The following is a 23,617-nucleotide window of genomic DNA, read 5'->3' on the forward strand; positions in this document are numbered from 1 at the left end:
TTAACCTAAAATAAGACCAATTTTTGGATAAATCTTTTTCTTATTCGAGCATTTCAGTTAAGTCTTAGGGTAATTAGTATATACAGTACATGTACCTGTGCAAAGACAGGATTTATGTAAAAATATAATTAAGGTGAGCTATATTTATCTACATTTAGTCAACAGGTAAATGCGAGTATAAGATAAAAAGACAGTACGAGGTTCAGTGATAGATTTAAAGATTTCAGACATCAGAAATGTGGACTTTAAAGAAATCAAAAGATTGAAATCAGATAAAAAAAAAAAAAGATAAAATGGTAAGATCTCACAAATTTGAATTTAAAATTATTTAATGATTTTTTTAGGCCCAATATTTATAAAATTGAATTAAAGGAGATTTAAAAATAAAATTTAAAACCTGTAGACACCCTGGCAGACACACACAGTTAGAGCTGGTGAACAGAGTGGTGCATTAAGGGAGATTTTTTTTAACTCAGGAGGTGGTGACCAAAGACAGAGCTAAAACAGAGTGAATATTGGATTTAAATTCATCAGGTGACAGAAACACGACTCCAAATTAATTTAAATGTTGCTCCATAACCTCTCGATGTGTAAATAAACAACTGTTTGCCAATAAGGTAAGGCAACTTAAAGCTTCCCCAAAAAGGTAAAAAAAATCAATTACTGCAAATTAATCCTGATTTAGATCCTGATATTTTCCTGCATCCTGATAAACGTACAGGTCTCACAGCTCTGATACTGAACGATGTGACTCTGTGTGTCTTTGCACCAGCTGCTGCTCACGTTCTGTTTATAATGATAATTAAAGCGACTAAAGAGCGCTCGCAGGGCCTCATCTGACCCGGGGCCCTCTGCTGCGCCACGACTCACCCGTCTGATGCGTCTGTCTGGTCAGTAATTACAACACGAGCCCAAAAGCTTCTGGAAAGATTTAATCTCACTTACTTCCACTGTTCTAACAAACAGTCAGGATGATGTCAGATGCAGAAAATGCTGCTAAATAACTCTGATCAATCATTGAGGCTAATATCCATGATGAGATATTATGATCTGAGAGGACACGTGGACCGTCGCTGCTTTAGACTCTGTGACGACTGTAACAAGGAGGCTGTGAAACTGACCCAAACAGGAGGACGTTAATGTGCATGCAGGTCTTTCTTCGTAAAATGTGAAGTGAAACAAACCAAAGACTAAAGATGGTGTCTACCTGTTCTAACACACACACACACACACACACACACACACACACACACACACACACACACAAACACACATTCAACAGAGCTTCCCAGCAGAGCTCCGCAGCAGGCAGAAGTGTCGCTGAGCTCACTGAAGTCTGGATTTACTGCAAGTTTTCTCAGTGAAACCTGATTTGTTTTTTCGTCTGTTGATGTCCAATCAGAGTCCGACTGAAGCTGAGTCAGCAGCAAATTAAACAGACTTGAGTTAGCTCAAATAATACTGCGTAAATCTCCTGACATCTCACACACCGTGTCTCTGAATCTCTTTACACTTTATACATTTTGGGGGGAGGAGAGGGGGTAGAGGGGCGGGCATGTAAAAGACAAAACATTTCCCCACACACGGGTAAAGGTACAATAAAAAAATAAATTATCACCTCGATAAACCAAAAATAAAATATTCATATCTGCTCTCTTATTCCAGCTCCTGGGATGGGGGGGTTCCTGTAGCCGTCCAGCAGGGGGCGGTGCTGCGTCACAGCCGGCTGCTGGAACATGTTAGAGGGGCATAAATGGACAAATGTGATTGGCTAACACTGTCTCATCAGGACCAATCAGATGAGATAAGTGGGGACATATTCAGATGAATTGTGGCCAATTCTGTTGACAGTTTAAGGACAATGAACTGTATTTTCTTTGTCTTTGTGGTGACACATTTAAGGCTGGACAGTTATCAATAATTACACGTTCAAACACCCGGATGGATCATGATGATTAAACCCTTTGGAACCTGAGCAAATTGGTTTGATTTTTTTTTTTTTTTTTCCAAAAACATTGGTAAAAAACAATGAGCAACCAAACAAGACATGGCCCAAAATTTTGCAGGAAATAATTTAAAAAAAAAAAAATGGAAATAAGAAAAAAAGGAAAACAAAACAAACAAGAAAATGACCCAAAAAGTCCTTTAAAAATAATAATAATAATAATAATTTTGAAAAAACATGCATGCATCTTTTTTTCCAGTAACATAATTAAACATATGATTATAACAATTATACATGTGGTTTTCTGGATATTTTTCCTCCTTTCAAACTAATTTTCCAGGTCATTTTCTCGTCACCTTTGACTACAACATTTTCTTGCAGTTTGTGGGACAATTCTCAGTTCAGTTGCTCATTGTCCTTTTCTTTGTTTTCCAAAAGAAATCAGACCAATTTTCTTGGGTTTCAAGGGTTAAATTGTGAAAGGCATCTCAATGCAGCACAAGAAAAGTGATGTGGATCCAGGTTTCAGGGGGTTAAACACACCATGTTTCACAAAATGATGTTGAATGATTCCAGGCAAATTATAATTAAAAACCTGGAAAAAGTCAATGAAATGGATTTTTTCCACAGTTCACTGTCATGAACATGAATTTGATTATTTTGTATGATTTTGCGCAGATTGTGATTTTATCACATAATATATATATATGTGTATATAATATACGTAAGAAAAATATTCTTCTTATTAAATATTCTTGTTATTCAACCGTAACACCCAGCCCTAACTTAAAGAAGAAGGCTGATACTTTTCTGTATTTTTCTTATTGTCAACAAATTTCACGAAAAGACCCAAAAACAACGTGTCTGACTTCCTGTGTGCGGCTCTCAGCCTCATTTGTTCCTGCTGAAGATGAAACTGTAAAAATGTCTCTCAGATACAAAGCTGATTAAAAAAAAGAAAATCCCATATCAAATGATCCATTTTTTCTATTTTTTCGTGCACTTTAAAGGGGAACATAACCTAAATTAACAACTGCAATATGTTATCTTTATTGGCCGAGGAAAGTTAAATCAATATTTGTGAACACAAGCTACTCTCTTCTACGCTGCCTGTTTGATGCAGGAAAAACGTGCCGTTATTCTGCCTCGCCGTTCAGTAAATAAGGTCTGACTGCGAGCCGGGAATGGAGACAGAAACAGCACCGAAACGAGGTCTGTGTAAAACGTAAAACCAGGAAGAGGTGACCATCGGTGGGGTGAGTGTGACGTTTTGCCCACTGCTTGAGATTTAAAAAGTAGCTCCAAGCAGAAGAAGAACAGCAGCTGTAAATCCACAAACTGGGAAAAATTTAAGATCCAGAAGCTCCTTTATCTCCGAGCAGAGGGCAAGATCATATAACGGAGACTGAATGATTGTGATTGACACGTTAATCCCATTGTTGTGTTTATAGATCTCTGCCACCACATGTTTTATGTCAGACCAGAGGCCGACGCCTTTGTGTTACACGTCACGCCTCTTTTGATTGCAGGATTGGGTCTATAATCACTCACTGCAGCAGCATGACGCCGCCGTCGTTTGGTTCTGAGTAAAAATGCATAAAGAAGCCTCAAACTTTCATGAGCTTCTCCATAGACATTGAACAGGAGTCTGATTTGGTGGAGCCACTGTTTGTTTTCTTTTTTTTATTCCCAAATGAGCTTAATTCTGTTGCAAAGTTCACGACTGCGAAACAGAAAATGTTCCCACATACTCAGAACGTTCCCCTGGTGCTCTCAGTGTCCCAGTTCACTCTCTGTGGAGCAGCTCCAGACGTTAACCCTCTGACATCAGATTTGAGTTTACGCACTCAAGTTTTTGGATTTTGAAGAGGGTTCTCCTTGTTTACTTATAATTTTGGACTGACTTAAACCGTAAGAAGTACATGTAGGAATTTTGAAAAGGAGCGTAGTTCCCTTTTAAGGAGTTCTCGTCCATGTTGTTTTAAAAGTAGAGATTTAAAGTTCGGGGACAGCAAAAAGAAACAGTTATTAGCAGCTGTTCTGGAGGTTTTGATCTTTAAAAGACAACATGGCTGAAAAGTCTTCAAAGCTTTAAAACAGATGACAATTTGAACATCAACTAGATAAGCAGCTCCAGAGCAGCTGTTCAAAGAACGCTGAGGGAAGATTGTTTTGTCCACTGCTGTTTGCAAAGTCACGAATAAAGAAACATTCAGGGACGCCCTGGTGGTCGAGGGGTTAAGGCGCAAACCACAAACCACACATCCCCAGATAGAGTCTGTCCAGAGGTTTCCAGTCATCTCGTCTCTGTCAGCTCTTTAATAAAATACCCCAAATAATTTGTATCATAAAAATAACGTAATCTCATGTTTAAAAGGCTCAGTAACTTCGTAAAACAGATGGTCACTGCAGTTTCTATCAAACGTTACTGAAACAGGAGGAAATAGTGCATTTATGGGGGACTAGTTTCAGCGGCGGATTAATCCACACTTGGTGCACTAGTATAGTGTATTTGGAATTGTGTCAAAATAAAGTATAAAAATAAACTAGTGTTTTTAATATTTTTTTGGACAACGAAGAGGAAGAAATTTTTATACTTTGGATAAACTTGTTTGTGAAATCAATTAATTACGATCTCGAGTCTTTTTTTACGGGATTTGTTGACAATAATAAAAATATCAGCAGACCAGGTTTGGGAAAGTGACACTTATGCTTTCGATATTACACAATAACCCAGAGGATGATTTTACAGGACACCGACTACTAACGTTTTTCAATTAAGCCCCAAAAACGGACACACAGCGTTTTCGAAATTATCTATATTCTCTCCTTAAAGCCTACGTCTAAGTTGCACTTCACCGCCGTTCTCCCTGCCGGCGATGCCGCGCTCTGCACTGCTGAAGAAAAAAGTTGCCGTCTTTCATCGCCATCTATTGCTTGGATGTGTTTCGGAGTGCGTTGCCAAGGTAACGCTAAAAGAGTCAGTTCACCTGTTCAGGTTTGGTTTCTGTAGAGAAAGAGGAGTGAAGAGGAGGAGAGGCGGGGAGGGAGGACGGGGGAGGGGGGTAACGTGAGTGTTGGCCAGCTTCAGAGGGCGGCCCCTGGGATCAGCTGATTGGTCGTTCAGAGAGGACGCTCTGTCCCACTGTGCTGTCAAACAGCTCCACAGACAACCGTTCCCAGGATGTGTGTTTGAGCGTGTGTGTGTGTGTGTGTGCTCTTGTTCGTCTATCTTGGCGAGGACCAATATGAGTTTTGGACATTGGGAGTGGCGACATTTTTGGCCGGTCCTCACATCGCTCAGTCTGACTTGGTGTTTTGGTTCAAGTGTCGCTCCACTCTGAAGTGTGTTCTGTTCACTGTTACTTTATTTGGATGTTTGAGCTTCACCGTGCAGACGGAAAGCTGTTTGCACATTCAATAACTGATTCTATATTAAAGGGATAGTTCAGTGTTTTTGAAGTGGGGCTGTATGTGGTACTTATCTATACTCAGTATATCACATACAGGAGATTTCACTCAGCACGCCTCCAGTTTGTCAGCAATAAAAACACAGCCCAAAAAAGTCCCACGTAAAGAACTTGATATCATTTTATGTTCACATTATATTGAGAGTTTTTTCAGCGCTTTATCTTTTGGTCAGACAACACGTTCCAACAGGAAGTTGGTAATCGCTTCAGTTCCACATCAACTCTTTTGTCAAAGCCACCAGACTCCACTGAGAAAAACAGTAATTTTTGTTTACTGAAAACAGGAGCTGCTGGTCTGCAGCTGCTTCGATCAGTTAGGTTGTGTTATTGTGTGACTTTGATGACAAACCACTTTAAATGTCAAAGTCGCACAACGAAACAAACAAACTAATCTGATCTGCGCATAGGCAGACCTGCAGCTCCTGTGTTCACGGATGTTAAATCACTGTTTTTCTCAGTGGAGTTTGGCTTAAGGAGAGCAATATAATTTCCTGTTAGAAACTGCTGTCTGACATCAAAGTTAAGTGGTGAAAATACTCAATATAGCGAAAACAGACTTTTTGGTCTGACTTTTTCAGGTGGCTAAAGTTCGTTTTGTTGCTGACCCCATCCACAGCAGTACACTGCTTAGCTTCTGTGTCGGACTCCAGCCTGCTTCTCCAAACTGAGGACCTTCCAACTGCAATCTACTGTTTGTAATACACTGACTTTAGATAACTGCTTCATACAACCCAACTTCAAAAAAGATCTGAAGTATCCCTTTAAAATAAACTCAGATCTGCAGAGAGCTCAGAGAAACTTTCGGCAGACGAATGTGAAAACAAACTTCTGGATTCAAACTCTGATCATACATCTCTCTGCACAGAGAACATCAAACATCCAGCTGAAGTAACAGTAAGATAAACATATTTCCAAGCGGAGGAGGACTTTAAAGTGAGACTGTGATGGTTAGTTGTGATGGTTCAGGTCGGGGTTAGGGGCTGGGAATGCATTAAATCAATGCAGGTCCTCACAAGTATAGAAGTACAAATGTGTGTGTGTGTGTGTGTGTGTGTGTGTTGTGTACATTGTGTAGAGCCTCAGAGGTTCTCCATATCAGCTTGAAGTTGCAGCCATTTCAGCTCCACTGTCCCACCTCCTGGCTGTTGCTATAGTAACTGCTCGACTGTAGACGTCCCGAAGAACCTTGTTTCATATTTACAGCCAAACCGTCTGAGTGTTTTTACAACAGTGCAGCACGACCTGCACCGACTGTGCGACCTGAACTGAACAAGCTGTGTGTGCATGTGTGTGTATGTGTGTGTGTGTGTGTGTTTGTTTGGAGCTACGGCAGGTTGTCGTCCCGCAGGCTCTCCAGGATCTGGACCAGGCTCTCCAGTCCGAACACGTAGCCCCGGTCTGGCCCGTCGTGCACCGCCGTGTCACCACGGAAACCCTTGAAGGTGGAGTGAGCGAAGTCGATCATACGTACATCAACCAGGGGGGGCTGCTGGGCGGCGGGAGGAGGGGAGAAGGAAATTAAGCTGGGAGCAGGGGAGGAGGAGTCTGGATGGGGGTGGGGCGAGGGGTGAGGGGGGAGGGAGGAGTGGCAGTCTGACTTGGAGGGTGGCGCCTGTGGGGGAGGACGAGGGGAGGGGGAGGGCGTGGCCATCAGTCCAGGTCCCTGAGAGGACAGTGACCCCGGGTCTGGGTTCTGGCTCATGTCCGTTGCACAGGGAGCGTCTGGGGCCGGAGGCGCGTGGGGGCCGGGGCCACAGTAGGGCTCGGCGGGGGCCGCAGGATTCTTCTGGTGCGAGGCTGCATGCTGCCCAGAGCTGAGGACCTCAGGTTCCTACAGATGGAATCAAACACAGCAGTGATTAGCGTAAAAATATCAGCATGAAATCTCATATCAGTAAATCCTGTCGTGAAGCGCTTGCCGTTAAGAGCAGCGTGACAGTTCAGGATATCTTCAGAGTCAAACATGGTGGATGACCGAACAGTAATTTTCCTGTTGTCAATACAGAATCAAGCTTAATTCCAAATGAAACCGGACTTCGAGCCCTGACACACCAAGCTGACGGTGTGGGATGTGAATGTGTGGGAAATCTTGCAGAGTCCTTCTACAAAGGTGAAGGTGAAAATGAAGGAAATATGTTCTTTCATTTGAAGCCTCTGGGAACCATAATCACCAAAATATTTCTTAATGTGTAAAAAACATTAAAAAATGATCAGACATGCCGGAGCGCACTCTGACACAAACTAGACCGTAAATTCAGAGCGTTGTTGGAATGTACCGTTCGGTTATCCAGAGCACTGCAGAGCGTGAGATTGGATTTACGAACGCAGCCGCAGTCAGAGGGCTGGAACAGATAGAGCTGTACCACGCTGACTCTGCTTTGCTCCATGGCTGTCGTGGAGACGAGAGACAGTTGACAAAGGCGGGATCCAAGGAGGTGTCAATCAAAACATGATCTGCCACGCCCACACAGTCTGGACAAATGCTGTTATCCTCAAAAAGTTTTCTCATAGTTGGGAACAATAATTTCTCTCAGATTTTTGTAGATACTTAATGAGACATTCAACACTCTTTGATATAATATGTGAGTTCTTACTGTTTCAAACCACATTTCTGGAGGCATTAAGTTTTTATTGTAATGCATATTACCAAAAAGCATAGGCAATTAATGGCATTACAACAAAGTAGTAGCTGCATATCTCATCTTGGTCTTTGGGGCCCTTGAGGGCCCGACAGGTGATCCACGCTCTGTGCAGTTGCTTTTGTGGAATGTAAACAAACCTCATCTGGGCGTCACCTCTTGCTTTTTTAAGTGACAATTCTGAGCTACAAACACAAAATATGACAAAGTTATGTCATCTGTTTTCACTGCAAAATAATGAGCCTTAATCTTTGACACTTTTGGCTTAACTGATGAGCACGTCATCACACCAAAACAGAAACTTTCAAGGTGTTTTCAGTCCAGACTCACCTTTCCCTCATAGATGATGAGCAGTGAAGACGAGTAGAAGCGATAGGACGCCTGCCTCTCCAGCACCGCCTTCAGGCTGCGAAGCTTATTCAGGATCGGCTCAAAGAGGTCCTGCCTCAGACCCTTTCCGTTGTGCAAGTACTGGTAGAGAGCCTGACGGAAGCCTTCGATCGACAGGCCGCGGCCGTAGTACTTGTTCCTGCAGAGGTAGTGACCGGTGTTCAGCTGGTACACCTGCAGAGACACGAGGGACACGGCTCTAACATCTCATCAAAAACATCAGGACAACTGCTCACAGTCGAGATCAGCTGTTTATATATCTTCATTTGTTCAGTGCATCTGATTATGCTGAATATTCAGTCAGATTTTCAACATAAAAGACATAGTTAAAAGACAGGGCTCCTACAACTTAAAGCAAGTTAGATTTAAGACTTTATAAGACTTTTTTACAGTCACCAGGGACGAAATTTAAGACCAATTTTACAGTAACCAAAACTGAAAAACAAAACAAAAACAAAAAAAGCCCACACTTTTTTTAAACTAAAGGTTAGGACAGTATTTTGCCCAAATGTTTATTTTTGCACAAAACATTCCAGTCCAGCAAATAAGTTAGAACTGGTAAGAAATGGGAAATACTTCGCTTTTGTAGGTGAGTTTTCTCTGTGATTTTTACTTAAAAATGTAGATTTTACAATGAAAATAAAAAAGACTCGTAAAACAATACTTGCCATGTCCGGGCATTTTTAAGACTTCTGAAATACTGATTGAATACATTTTTATATTATGAATTCAATGCCTTTTAAAACTTTTTAAGGACCCCCCGAGGAAGGCAAGGCAGCTTTATCTGTATAGCACATTTCATTCAACAGGGCAATTCAAAGTGCTTTATAGAGTAATAAAATATAAAACATAATAAAAGATACAGTTTTACAATAAAACAGAAAAGAGATAAGATTTACCCTGAAAGAATCCAACTTTTATTTTATTCTACTTTTGAGACAAACGGACGTCAGTGGTTGTCGTACCTGCATGCCACACACTCTGACCCCCAGCGTCCCTGAAGTGCTCTGTTCACATTTCTTCATCTGCCTGGCCGCCTTTTCCTCGGAAGCGTCGTCTCCGTGCTGCCTGGTGCCCATCTTCAGGTCCAGGATGCAGGGGTAAGAGAAGTGGTGAACCACATTCTCCAACAACAGAAACTCTGGTTCAAACGATGCGGTCAAGGAGCAAATTTGTAAATGACGAGAGAACCAGCTCTGATCTCCACCAAAGAGGGTGAGGAGAGACACAACGTTCACAACAAATGTATCTGAGAGTCTGATTATTCATTACAATTCAATGTCTTTGGTAATGTTTGACATCAACATCTGGAGCCAGTGTAGAGTTTTATCACGGCATCATTAAAAGACGTTCAAAGAGACAATTAGAAATTAAAGTGTGTCTCATATAATCATTCAAATAAACTTTCTCTGTGCAGATGAGGCTCATAAAAGCTTTGCCCACAATGTGACACTTCAGGTTTCAATCATAATAATATTGCATTTCTGCAGTTTATGCTCTGAGGGAAGAATCGCTGTAGCGTGGATATTTTGCTAATTCAATTGAAAATATTTCCACATAAAAACAAACACTCGCTGTGAAGCCTCTCCGTCCTTCAGCTGCTTCTTAATGTGCCAAAACAGTTATTAGTGAGACACAATATTCCCGATGATCAATACTAAAAACATTATTAGATACTGGGCGATGAGATTTCAATTACATGTTGACTTTTGTTCTTGTAACTTTAATTTTTTAGACTTTCTTTGTATTTTATACAAAAAAATAGCAATGATATTTAGAAAAAACTCTTCGATTAAAGGAAAGTTTTTGTTTGAAGTGCCTCAGAGATGATTTCAATAATCTGAACGCTCCGTGTATCTGAGCCTTCTCTCCCTGTTGAATCTGCTCTGACGGGTCACATATGGACCTTGCTGAGGACAGAGAGAGAGTGTGTGTGTGTGTGTGTGTGTGTGTGTGTGTGTGTGTGTGTGTGTGTGTGTGTGTGTGTTTTGCTTGTTTTCCAGACAGCTGCAGTCTGCTCTCTTTGAAGCTCATGATCAAAACACGACCTTCGACCTGATAACCTCAGTCACCTCCACCCTCCTCCTCACTCTCACTGGGATTTACATTCAGCCTCTGATTGTATCGATGCAACGCTCCACCACTCAACCAGTCAAATAATCCACTTCTAAAACCACCACTTTGAGTCGTGGGCTGTGGTTGACTTCTCCAGAATTAAATTATTTAATCAGCATCACTAACAGATTCAACAGCTACGTTCACTGAGGTGTGGTGACACGGCAGTCACCTGTGCATGATATTTATCACCATTTACCACGTTTATTCTTGACTTTGGAAAAAAAATCTAATCCTAAAGTTTTACTCCTGCCAGTGAGCCAGAGGACATTCTTTTATCAAATGAAACGAAACTGTTGAGAATCAGTGGATGTGATTGTTCTGAAGGATACTGAAGAGTTTTCGGTCCTTGGATTCGGACCTCATGCGGCTGAGCTGCTGTTTGTGGCAGCGGAGGCTCCAGGGGTTGTGACTGATCTTCTCTGAACTCAGACCGCTGTTCCAGTCCAACATCTGGAAGGGAACGTCGGAGTGGATCTTTGGGTCGAGTCTGGGACTCTTCAGCTCTCCAAGACTGCAGAGAGGAGGAGAGATGATCGTTAATACGAGAAAAACGACCCTCCACGGATTTAAAGGCTGACCTCTGTTCTGTCCCGTAAAGTCCCCTAAAACAGAAGCTGGAACCAGTAACATTTGGATTTTTTATTTGCTAAATTATGACCATGAAAATAGCCATGATTTATTTTCTATCAACAACTGATAACTTAACTGACCAACTGTTACCACTTGCTTACTTTTAGGAAGCTCTTCTTTTAATAGACTCTTACTTGCAGGACTGTACCGAATTTTTTTTTTTTTTTTTTTTTTTTACATTAAAAGCTTCTATTGAGGTTTTAGAAAGAAACTTTGAATGTGTGTCATTATATTTTTATATCATCCCCTTAAAAAAAAATAAAGTAATAATAATAATAATTGTTGAACAAAATCCAGTAAGTTAAATGAAGTGATCTTAAGACTGAATGACTAAGTCTTCTTTATTTTTATTGTATTTATTTTTTCTTAATTAAATCAGCTTTATTTGATGCAAAAATGTAGTTTATTGTGCTGTTAGATTGCTGCTGATCGGCCTCTGTAATACAGGTACGTGCAAATAGAGCAAACCATTTTTGACTGCAGTGAAAATATATTTTTGAAAGACAAAATGTCAACAAATATGGATTGACATAGAACATTTCATTCAATAAACCCATGTAATACATTTGGGAAATACATTTTGACTTTTGGACAATGCTCTGCAGTTATTGGTCATGTTTGGATCACACAAGTCAGGAACTTTCCTCACAGCCACCACTGTAATCTAATTCTACGAATAGTGTAATATTAATAATAATTTTGTAGCCAAATCTGTGTCTGCATCTGTGCAGACAAAGGGTTAAAACAAAATGAACAGGCATGGAAAAAAACAGAAAAAAAGGAAAAGAAAGCTGCACAAAATTTGAATATTGATTTAGTTATGAATGAATCTTGAAGCGACTCTTCCTCACAGCCTCACTTACTTGTCAGAAGTGTCGGAGTCGTGCGCCTCCCTCCTGTCGGGCCGCTCCTCCTTGTGTTCAGAGGAGGACGAGGAGCGATGGAGGCTGCGCCGGGAGTGTTTCCTCCTCGGCTGCTCCCTCTCTGAAGGGTCGCGCTCCTCGTGCTCCGCCGTTCCTCCCTCCATGTTGCTCTCCACGTAGGGGTAGGCCACCAGGTTGATGTAGCCGTCAGAGTCGCCTTCGAAACAAACCAGCACGACACCTGACGGGACGGAGCACAACACAGACAGCATGTTTAGAAATTACATATTTATTGCAATATCAAGACAGAAATATTATCCATCTTCATGAGTTTGAAATGTCTTGTAAAATGTGTGTTTAGAAGCGTCATACCGTTAAACTTCAAATTAAAGCCAAGCCTTTCTTTCTTTTGTCTGTTTCCTGCCAGGGACTATACATGTAAAAAAGCAGTCCTGCTAACTCCAGCGTATTTAAATTTGTATTTTTTACTGAGGTTTATTATTATGCTATGCACCTTTTAAACAAACATTAAATAAATATACATTACATAGATGTAGAAGACTATTGTAGATGTAGAAGACTATTTTCAAAAAAGGAAAAATGTTCAAAATGTTGAAATATATTTATAATTATATATTTAAAACTATTGTACAGAATAATTATAATTTTTTGATTTTTTTTCAGGTAATTTCTCTTTTTTTAATTTCTTGTCTTTTTTTTCTTTTTTCTTGTTTTGTTTTGGTAAATTTTTCTTGTACTTTGGTCATATCTTCCTTTGTTGCTCATTTCAATTCAATTCAAAACTTTATTAAGCACTCAGCTTATAGAAAGGTCCGCAGACAAAACAAAATTAAAAAAAGGACAAAGAAAAAACAATAAATAATAAATATATATATATAAATATATCAATTCTCATTACCTTCTTCTCGTGTTTTTGAAATACATACATTAAGCCACTTTGCTAATGAGTTAAATAAATAATTTGATTGTATTTCCATCTTTGCTGAGCAACAGTTTTGACTGAAAGGACATTAAAGTCTGTCCTATGAAGACGACTGTCCCAAATATAAGCCTGTTGAGGTGAGTGGTTTAAGTAAAAATTAGCCTGGGTTATTTATTGAAGTTTTAGGGTAGTTTAAAAACTTGTCAAATCTGTTACAGCAATGCCACTCAACAAAGGAGGGAAAGACTCGGTGTCTTTAAAGGTCTTCCGAGGTCAGTTCTTAGTATCAGAGACCAGAGACAAGTCAGGCCAGGTCTGAATTATATCCAGTCTAATCAGGTGCGGTAAGGCCTGGTGTGTTTGTCTGTGTGACAACATGTCTAATTATACCTGAGTGGATCTAAGCAAACTCTGTCACCTGCTGCTGTAAAAACATTTAATGGTTCCACAGTAAATATCAGACATGCATGTTAGTTTATAAATCCAGCCGATCTGTCAGGTCCAAATGAGCTGAGACCACATTTGGCATTCATAAACATGGAAACACTTTGTACCTTTAAACACAACCTTGACCTTTAAGTGAGACTGTTTGCTGAAGACATTGTGACCTTATTGACAAAAACAGAATAATGTCAAAAGCAGTGAAACAGTTACACAGCAGCATCCGTCTAAAGTTTGTTGAAAACAGCATTAACATGAGCCACCAGCAGCTAACTGGACCCAGTCAGGCTGCAGCAACAAAACCGCTGAGTGTACTGAACTGATCAAAGTTGTGTTTGCATTTAATAAATAGGACAACAAATTATATATTTCTCCCCACATGCATGTATTCCTGTACTTTAAGACTTCATGCTGTGAACTTTTGCACATCCTCTGATCAGCATTTCTGCACAAAACTGTACAGCTCTTCTACTTTATCGACAGATATTCTTGACTTTAGCACTGTTATGATCATAATGTTCCAAAACAACAAGACAAATTCCTTTGGTCTTCAAACTGACTTTGTAATATAACTGTTTCTGATTCTTTGAGATGTAACACAACGTCACTTTTAAGCTGTAGTAGTCAATATTTTTATGTCAACGAGCGACTGTGTGTAATGTGAAATCGCCACTCACAATTTGGTTGTTTTATTAAAAGATGATGATTTAAAGTGTTAACAGTTGGGGTGGGTAATATGATCTAAATGTGGCACCACAGTATGTACTTTTATATATCACCATATATGTGTGTATATTATGTATATACAGTATATATAATTTTTCTTTTAAAGGAAATATTAGTCTCAGTACATACCCAATATACATTTTTAGAATAAAGGACAAAAGAAAGAAAATGGGGGTTTTATGCTGTGGCCTTCACAGTCATCTGATTTTGATTAGGCCCTAATCATGCCATTGTGTCGCGACTGTCCAGCGTGCCTAGCGTGTGATCTTTTGCACTACGTGTTGCGGTTTTTAAACCGCATAAAAGTTTAAATATTCTTAACATTTCAAGGTGAAGGGTCCCACTGCTTATCACTCAGACCAAGCAAGACGTGTCTTTACTTCTTTACCACATCCTTCCTGTTCTGATGCTGCTAGATGTCGGAGCAGTGAGACAATGGCAACTGCAGTCCAAAGGCGGATATTTTGGGTGTGCTGTTACAACAAATGTCACCCAACAGTATTAATAAATACTAATGTGAATACATGTATGAAGTTGCATGCAGAACTAGGTGAATGCCTCTGTTGGGGATAAAGCCGGTAAAAAGGCTAGCTACTTAATTAGCTTTTGGACTGTGAGAGAACGACGCAGTGTGTGAGAGGGGAGGGGGATTTATATCTCATGTCAGGCTGGTTTCATGTCGGCTACAGACTTTAAGAGAGAGAGAGATACTACATGCAACACCATACTGACTTTTTGACAGTATGACGTGAACCAAACCTCCACTTTTTATGAGCCGATTTTCTCTCCTCATCCAATAGCACAGCAACGGCAAGAGCTCCATGTCTGATTAAATTCGTTATTTTTCACCCTCCTTTAATTACATTTGATTGCCCGGTTGGGCACGCAGCCCTGCTCCGCTGGTGCACCATGCTGTTTTACCTGATGTGCTTTTGCCAAGATGCTTCTGAAGAAGTCGCACCTGTAAAGATGTGACTCAGGGTGAATCAGTGAATTACAGAGAATCTACGATGCAGAGCGCTGAAACTTCTCTGGAAGAGGAAAACCTTATGAACACACGTCATGTTGGGTTTTACTGTCATTAGTCATCCATCTGTATAAAGATTTAGTAAATGTTCGAGAAATTTAATGGAGAAACTGTTTATAGATGAAAAACCCAGATATAACATGTCTGACAATGTTTTATTTAAACATTAGCTGTTATTTTTAGCTCGAGCGGAGCATCTCCTCCCCGCTAAGTGAGACACTGAACATCCTCCCTGTTTGTCCAAATCTAATTTTACAGTCAGTCTGCTTAACGGAAATCAACTCCAAAGATCACGTCCAAACTGGAGTGTGCTCTCTGTCCACAAGAAACTGGACTTCTTCACCACCTCCACAACTCCAGGAGAAATCTGATCTGGTAATGTCAAACACTTTGTGGACAAAACAACCTTGACGGATTCAGAAAGTCGTCCCTGGGCAGCTGTCTGTCTGTCTGCTGTTATTTAATCAGCAGGACAATGGTAGTGGGCAGAGATCCAGAGCTAAATATAGACTCCGTATAGACCACTGTTGTCATGGCACTGGGACCCATAACACCAGCACGGTGGACTGGTGGGGATAAAAGATGCACTGGTAGCTGCAGGTCAGTGTACTGGGAATATATCTATCAGGTCTCATGTAAAGTAACTCAGTCAGTGGCTGTTTTCTAAGTCCACATCAGACTTGTTCTTCATTAATTTTACTGTAAAAGACTACGGGAGTTTTAAAACACTTACCAGGAGTTCACAGATTATCGGCCTGGCCGATTATTGGGGCCAGTATTAAGCATTTTGTGATTATCTATATCAGCATTTTATTTTAATGATCAGCAATAAAATTAAATAATTAAAAAGTGCAAAGAAAGTGTCAGCATGGGAGGAACTCAACTTTCTAAAACCTTAAGGGAGCTATTTTTTTTTTCATTTTTATTTACATTTTCACTGGACTTAATTAAAAAAGTTGCAGATGATGTTAAAAGTTTTGTTTTTTATTTCACATTTGCTAAATGAATTACACAAAGTTTTGTACTAAAAGAAAGAAAGATTTTCACTTTTACCGTTTATGCACATCGGTTCCAAATATCAGTTATCGGTCTCATTGACTACTAATAATCCGTATCAGCCTGTAATAACTAATATCGGTTGACCCCTGGCAGAAACCCCACTCCACCCGGCCTATGTGACGTGTTGCGTCTGTGCCTCACGGATTTCAGCCGTTAGTCAATGAAATGTCAAAGAATAGCTACTAATATTTCCTCTCCGGGCATCTACTTAACCCCTAATAAATGAACCTTTGTTAGACAATTAGACATATTTTTTAATACATATTATAAATATTTTCCATGGATAAACATTCCTTCATGCCTCAAAATGGATTAGATGGGACTCTACACCTTTTCCTTATTATGTATGCACAAATCTATGAATATGCAAATTAACCTGACCTGAAGTCACTCGCCTGCAGCTCGAGTGAACCCGCTCACCCTCGACTCCGCTCATCAAACACACATATATCTGCTTGTAAACAGCAAAAGATAACAAGAACCTTCAAACTGACTACATTATCACAAAGACAATACAATTACGTGTTGACATTTGTTAGATAAACCTTGTTCCTGATGGCTAACTGACTGAAAGTGAAAAAAGTGAAAGTCAAACTTGAGCAAATTGGTTTGATTTCTTTTAAAAACATGGGGAGAAGGCAACAATCAAATAAACAAGGCATGGTTAGAAACTTTTAATTAATAATAATAAAAAAGCTACAAGAAAATGAACTGAAAATAAGCAAAAGAACTTGAAATGAATGAAAAAAAGTTTAAAAATGACCTAAAAAGTGCTGAATAGAAATCTATATTTATTTTTTGTATTTTTTAGTATTTTTTATGTGACACAATTTTAGATATATAAGTATTGCAATTTATATAATTAATTATATAGTTTTGAGACCTTTTTCCCTTTTTTTAACATATTTTTCTAATAATCCTCTCCCTTTTATAAAACTCATTTTTAGGTTTTTTTTGTCACATTCACTTTTTTTTTCAATTTGTGGGACATTTTCTACCGGTAATTTCCTTTTACCCCGATGTTTTCAAAGGAAATTAAACCAAATTGCTCATTTTTCTGAGGGTCAAAAAGCTCTTGAAAGGGACCTGAACGCTGCACAAGAAAACTGATGAGGTTTCAAAGGGTTAACTTTCAAAATACTGACGTTGCAGGTTGATGGGATTGGTTCTTTGGCGTGGCATAATCTCCCAGAGGTACTTCAGAGCCAAGCACAAAAAGTTTTTTTTTTTTTTTGCAAGAGTTCTACTTTTTTCCAGATTTTCAGCATTTCTACTCAGTAATGCGCAAATCAAAAATGTGCATGACAACAGGTGGATGGAAGCACATTTAATCAAGCACAGCCTACATGTTCAGTTCACCCACACATTTCTTACAAGAGATCTAATCAAGCACAATGAGTGAAAACACCAATGTGGGAGCACTGTACACGACACTTAATGCTTACTTTTTTGTCTTCGAAGATCTTTTCAGAACTTTCTCACCACGCTTAGCAGTTCACTTTTTTTTGCAACTGTAAAACACCTTTTTTCCAAAGTGTTGAACAACAGCTCCCATCAACAGCTCATTCAAAAAATCAGGCTTCTTGTCTGAATACTGACGTCCCGTATGACACCGTTACGTACTCAAACATCTGTTTAGAGTAACGTGTTGAAGTGTTGGACTGGCTCGTGTCTCATCGCACTTTCCTGCCAAACCGTCCTCATGTCAAACGTTTTTACATCAAAGAAAATGATGGCTCATTAGAATGACTGAATTCCATTTTAGACTTGGTGGTTTAGGCTCTCTGTCATGACTTAGACGCAAACCTAAATGGAACACAGCCATCATTGATGTCATTAGTTACACTTGCTCCGCCCACCATTAAAATCTCTCTTCATCTCCCAACCTCCTTTTATCCATCATTGTCTCCTCGCTTACATGGTTTGCTAAAATGATAAATAGGTCACATAGGAGAGGATGGATGGTGTGTGTGTGTGTGTGTGTAAGTGAGTGAGTGAGTGAGTGAGTGAGTGAGTGAGTGAGTGTGTGTGTGAGAGAGAGAGAGAGAGTGTGAGCTGGCTGCCAGAGTGTGTTTCGGTCTGTTACTACAGTAATAGCAAGTTGAAACAGCTACATTATGCGCCTGGTGATGAAGAGCAGAGCAGCTAAACCACTTCACTGCCAGTAAACATCCGTACTTCCTTACATCTGTCTCTTCTGCATCCGCCACCAAACGCAGAGCAGTAAAGATAATTTAGAGCAGCGTCTGAATTACGGGGCAGCCGAAGTCCCAAAAAGAGCCCCGAGCTCCTCTGAAAGTAACAAGTCTTAGAGCGTCACAAAAACCTGATTAATAATTGACCGTTACGTTATCACATCTCTAAATCTACTGTCTCCAGAATACACCTGACAGGTGCACCGGAGGGCTGTAAAAGTCAAAAACTCCCACACGCTGTCTGTCTTATTGCTGGCCCATTTAATATTTCATAAAACATTTCAGTCAAAACTGGTCTAGCAGTAAGCAGGACGGTATGCACCAGATTTTCAAACATTTAGTTTCCTACAATTAACAACTTTTAAATGTGTCTGAGGCTCTTTTGTGGTTTTTCTTTTCTGTCGATAACAAAATTGTTGTAGGCCTGGAAGGTGGGTGTTTTTTGAGATTATTTTGGGGCTTTTTTGCCTTCATTTGATAGGACAGCTTTTAGTGTGAAAGGGCGGGGTGAGCGGATGACATGCAGGGCCAGAGTTGGAATCGAACCTGCAGCTGCTGCAGCAAGGACTCAACCTTTTTGTCCACAGGGAGCCCGCTCTACCAGGTGAGATACTGAGTGCACCAGCAGGGGGCGTTTTTATGTATTATGACAGTGAGTGGTTTTCATGTGGTGTTGTGTTTTGTGTGTCAGTCTGTGTGTGTCAGGCTGCATTCACACCAAATCAGGCGTTGTGGCTAAAATGATACTCCTCTTATTCATCTGAATGTAATTGTGGTGTCTAAGCTTCTGCAGTGACGCCACTGGGAAAAAAACAACACTGTGACCAGTCATGAAAAGTTGAAACAAAAATCAGCAACATCAAGCTGCAGTGGCCAATCACGTTCCTGACGATCAGACCAGAAGACCACGGGAACCAGTAATACAATCTCTTTCTATCGTTAAACATTTTTGTGTAAAAGACATAAAGTACATTTTAACAGCTCGTGTGTCTTTTGTGGCAGTAAAGATACAACAGTAATGTGACCAAAAGCTATTGTACAGATCTTTTAAGCCAGTTTAAACAAACTTATTTTTCAGCTGAAGAAAAACTGACGACTGTTTATAGTTGGTTTCCACCCTCCATCCCCCCACAAACAGGCCATTTCAGTCACACCCCCATACTGCTCTGATTTTGTGTGAATCCAGCCTTTGTATTGTGTGTGGATCTGGTGATACTAGATAGAAATATCTACAGTAAATTAATCTGTAATCTTGTGTTGTGGCTGCAGTGAATTGGCAACAACAAGACAGCAGTAGAAACCATGTCTGAAAATGTGTCTTCACAGTTCAGAGTGGCTTCAAGCTTTGGCTAAAATTAAGTGTCATATATTTATTATCACAAAATACAACCTGACCAGCCAAAAGAGACAGTTTCCCACCAACTGAAGTAAGTTGTAACCCTCTAATGACAAGTGTTGTAATTGGAAGAGAAAGAGCAAACTCGGTAAGAAGTGAAAAGAAAAGTCTCATGGACAACTACAAGTAATATATAAAAGATTATAATGTCCTGCTTCTGCCCATCTGAGTGACACAAGTATGAATGCAAACTTAACCAAACCAACTGAAACAAGAGACGAAGCATAATCATAAACAATTCCAGGATCAGTTTGTCTCATATAGAGTCACATGTGCAGCGACTCACTTGTTATTTCTGCAGTGAGATACCATGGAACAATTCCAAGAAGAAGAAATACGATACGCGGCTTCTCAAGCCCATCTGATAGCGAGGCTGTGGGAGTACATTAGACATAAAGGAGTGGTGTATGGAGTTCACCAGCAGATCCAGCTCTCATCCGTGACCACACTGACACTGAACATCAGTGAGCCGTGACTGACCTTTATACTCCGGAGTGAACTCCTTCATCTCTGGAGGCAGAGACTCGTAGAAGCGCTGCTCTCTGCTGATCAGAGGCTTACACACCGTGTGGTCATCATAACGCATCATACTGGTGTGACCCCCCACCTGCACACACACACACACACACACACACACACACACACACACACACACGAAAACAGGCAAAAAAGGTTATGTAAAAACTCAAGTATTTTTAATTATAACACAAATTTTTATTCTTTTCATATAAAAATACAAGATTCATAGCATCAAATAGGGCTGGGCGATGTGGCTTTAAAATATTATTGTGATATTTTAAGGCTATACCGCAATACACAATATATCACAATATTTGTCCTTTAAACTAATGTTAACTACTAAAATAAAAAAAATACTGAATGAACTGTAGTTAAAATAAAGTTAAATAAAGAAGCTACTGTCTATTATAACATAATAAAAAAATGTTATAATGAAGTTTTTTATAATGAAATTATATAAAATGTGACTAAATAGTCACAGCCTGGAGCTCTGCAAATGCCCTGCTGTTTGTCTGTCTGCCTCTCACAGACACACAGCTTAAAAAAAAAAAGACATGACAATATTAACTCATTTTACTTAACTTTTTTTTCCATTTTACTTTATACTGTTAGAGTCATTTTATACATTGCACGTGGAGCAAGCCTCGATACCTTGAGCATATTCGATAGATCGCCCACCCCTATCATCAAACGAGGGCTCTACCTTTTTTTCAGCCATTCCTACCCACCTGGTGTACGAAGGGCTCCAGTGGAACGCCTCCTGCCCGTGGTCGAAGTGCAGCCCCTCCCCCCTGCCCCGCCCCCTGTAACTTGTTGTCCATGTTGTTGGTGTGAGGGAGGCACATGGCTCCTGGCGGACGCACCGCGCCTCCTCCTGCCGATGAGAAAAGCACTTATGAAAGTGGTGTCAGAGAAAAATAATCTGGACTTATTTCACAGTAAAGCTGCCTCTGTCAGAACTGCTCATCAGGTGCAGGAATAGCTTTGGAAACCCCCTCCGCCCACACTTTTGAGTTCACCTTAGTTTCACCTTCATTTCAAACCCAATTAAATCATATTATAAACAAACAAAGTACAGTGGAGTAGGTGGAGTAAAGCTTATAAATTTGTACCCTTTCTCACCTTTTTCTTTTACTCATATATTATGTCAAAAAATTCCCCAAATTATTTACAACTAGTGTATTAACAACCATCCCCAGTGTACTAAGCACCAAATTCAATAAATAAATAATTCCAGGTTTATTTACAATCCAAATTTCCCCCAGTGTTACAAAATAAATATAAACACTACCAGAAGGTGCACAGTTTTGCTCAGGTCACTCAAATCTGGGTTTTTCTTTAAAATGTTTGTTGTTTTGTTGTTTTGTTGTTTTGTAGTTTCTGTAATGATATCACAAATTAATTTCCTTTTGAGAAAATATAGTTATCCCAAAGGGATAACCAGTCAGTCAATACCAAAATTATACCTTTTACAATACCTTACTTTGAAAGTTCTTCTACAAAAGCACTATTTTTAATTTCATATAACAATCAATACTTTTAAAATGTTTAATGGTGTCTAAACAGAAGCAGCTTCACAGTCTAAAACTGGCAAATTTATTATTTAAATCACAAACTATCACTTTAAAACATAAGCAAACAAGATTCGATGTCCGACATTTGATGTCAGATTTCTGCACTCAGTGATCCAGGTAAGGTCTGTGAGCCACAGATGCATTTCAGTTATGGTTAAGAAATTTAAAGGTTAAGACCAGCAGGTGTTCACTGCAGTTAGGGCTACGATAAGACACAGAAGATCAACATAAGCTACGTCTTCCCCCATCATGCTCCTTTTTTCTGTTCTTAAATCTATGTACAAATTACCATTGTGTTTTACTCAATCAGGGTTGAAAATTAGCACCAGCAACCAACCAAATGCTGGTAAAACATGGAAGTGACTGGTAGATTTGCTTCACTCACCAGCCAAAAAAAAGGTAATCTATCAAGTAGAGGGTAGATATTGGAATCCATCAGCCACGGTGGCAAGTGGACAAAAAAAAGTTAATTTCGAACCCTGTACTCAGTCAAAAGGACATGATGTAAAACCTTCCTCCCTAGTGATACGGTGACTTCATGCTCAAGTTTTGTTTGCATTAAAGAAAAGGGAAACCAAAATAAAGGTGTGAACACTGAAAACAAACACAATACTTTCGCCTCCGACTGACTAACTGGGATCTCTATTGTAGCACATCAGGGTAGTCCTGGTCCTGGTCTTACCTTGGGCATGGGCTCTGTTGTGCAGTGATGGGGAGGGAGGGGCGCAGGGCACCACGGGCTGCTGGGAGCGCACGCCGGCCCCGGGGGGAGGCGGCGCCAGACCGAAAAACCACCTCGCAAAGCCTTCAATCAGAGTGCTCCAATCCACCGCCGGCAGCACGGAGACCCAATCAGGACAGTGGGTGGGGGGGCAGAGTTGGGGGGAGGGCAGGAGAAGCAGCGTGTCCGGTAGGCAGGGTCACCACTTCCTGTAGAGAGAGGAAATGACAACATGTTAAGCCAAATGTGTATTTAAAGCTGTGTTATGCTTTTTTTCCACTTGCAGTAAAGTCAATGTGCTATAAAACCAAAACTATGAGCTGAAAGAATCTAAAATGCTCTGCAGAACTGAGGGATGATATTTCTCGATAGGTTTGCCACTGTGAAAAAATATTTTCACATTGTCATCAAATCTTTTTGGTAACATCAAAATATTGATGAACACAGTTATTTTTCAAAATAAATGTTCAGAAACGAATTGTATGTGTCGTTAAACACTAATTTAACTCTATCACTATCAGGGGTGTAACAGAAATCCAAATCCAAAGTTCGGCACATAACATTATTTATGAACTTTACCAGTGATGCTGCGTCGTTACGTTTTCTGTCTATGATGCATTAAAATCTGAAGGACAGAGCTTACTGCATCCTTTCAGATTTTTCACTTTGTAAACTCACTATTGTGGCATCCAGGGTCACACCCTATTATTTAACTGATAGTGCAACATTGTGAACAACAAATGCAGCGGCCCAACAGGTAGCTCTGTGTACATTTTTAAAAAATATTTTCAAACATAATTATTTTGAAAGTAGCCTATTTCTCATGTCACAGAAACCACTGAGAGTGAAACTTGTGTTTTGGATGTCATTATTAATCTGTCAGTTGTGTGTCAGGTCTTTTTGTTCCGGTGCTCTGCACTGATGTGACACCTGCCCACCTGCCTGCTCTCATCCTCAGCTC

The 23,617-nt window shown here is 40.0% G+C and overlaps 1 protein-coding gene across 2 annotated transcripts in view; it reads right to left on the reverse strand.

The window, feature by feature from the left end:
* Positions 1–916: 916 nt before the first annotated feature.
* ip6k1 (inositol hexakisphosphate kinase 1) overlaps positions 917–23,617 on the reverse strand; it is a 39,794-nt gene continuing 17,093 nt past the window's right edge. For both annotated transcript variants that reach the window (XM_042510007.2, XM_088069876.1), the window contains exons 2-9: positions 22,618–22,865; positions 21,090–21,235; positions 20,323–20,449; positions 12,056–12,296; positions 10,892–11,073; positions 9,410–9,585; positions 8,385–8,618; positions 917–7,246 (exon numbers count right to left, since the gene is read on the reverse strand). In XM_042510007.2, coding sequence (XP_042365941.2) covers positions 6,740–7,246; positions 8,385–8,618; positions 9,410–9,585; positions 10,892–11,073; positions 12,056–12,296; positions 20,323–20,449; positions 21,090–21,206 — 1,584 coding nt within the window. In that variant the 5' untranslated portion in view covers positions 21,207–21,235; positions 22,618–22,865 and the 3' untranslated portion in view covers positions 917–6,739. The remainder of the gene's footprint in view (positions 7,247–8,384; positions 8,619–9,409; positions 9,586–10,891; positions 11,074–12,055; positions 12,297–20,322; positions 20,450–21,089; positions 21,236–22,617; positions 22,866–23,617) is intronic.

The sequence above is a fragment of the Plectropomus leopardus genome, chromosome 2 (assembly GCF_026936395.1).
Source record: "Plectropomus leopardus strain MGB_pleo_1.0 chromosome 2, ASM2693639v1, whole genome shotgun sequence".
Lineage (NCBI taxonomy): Eukaryota > Metazoa > Chordata > Actinopteri > Perciformes > Serranidae > Plectropomus > Plectropomus leopardus.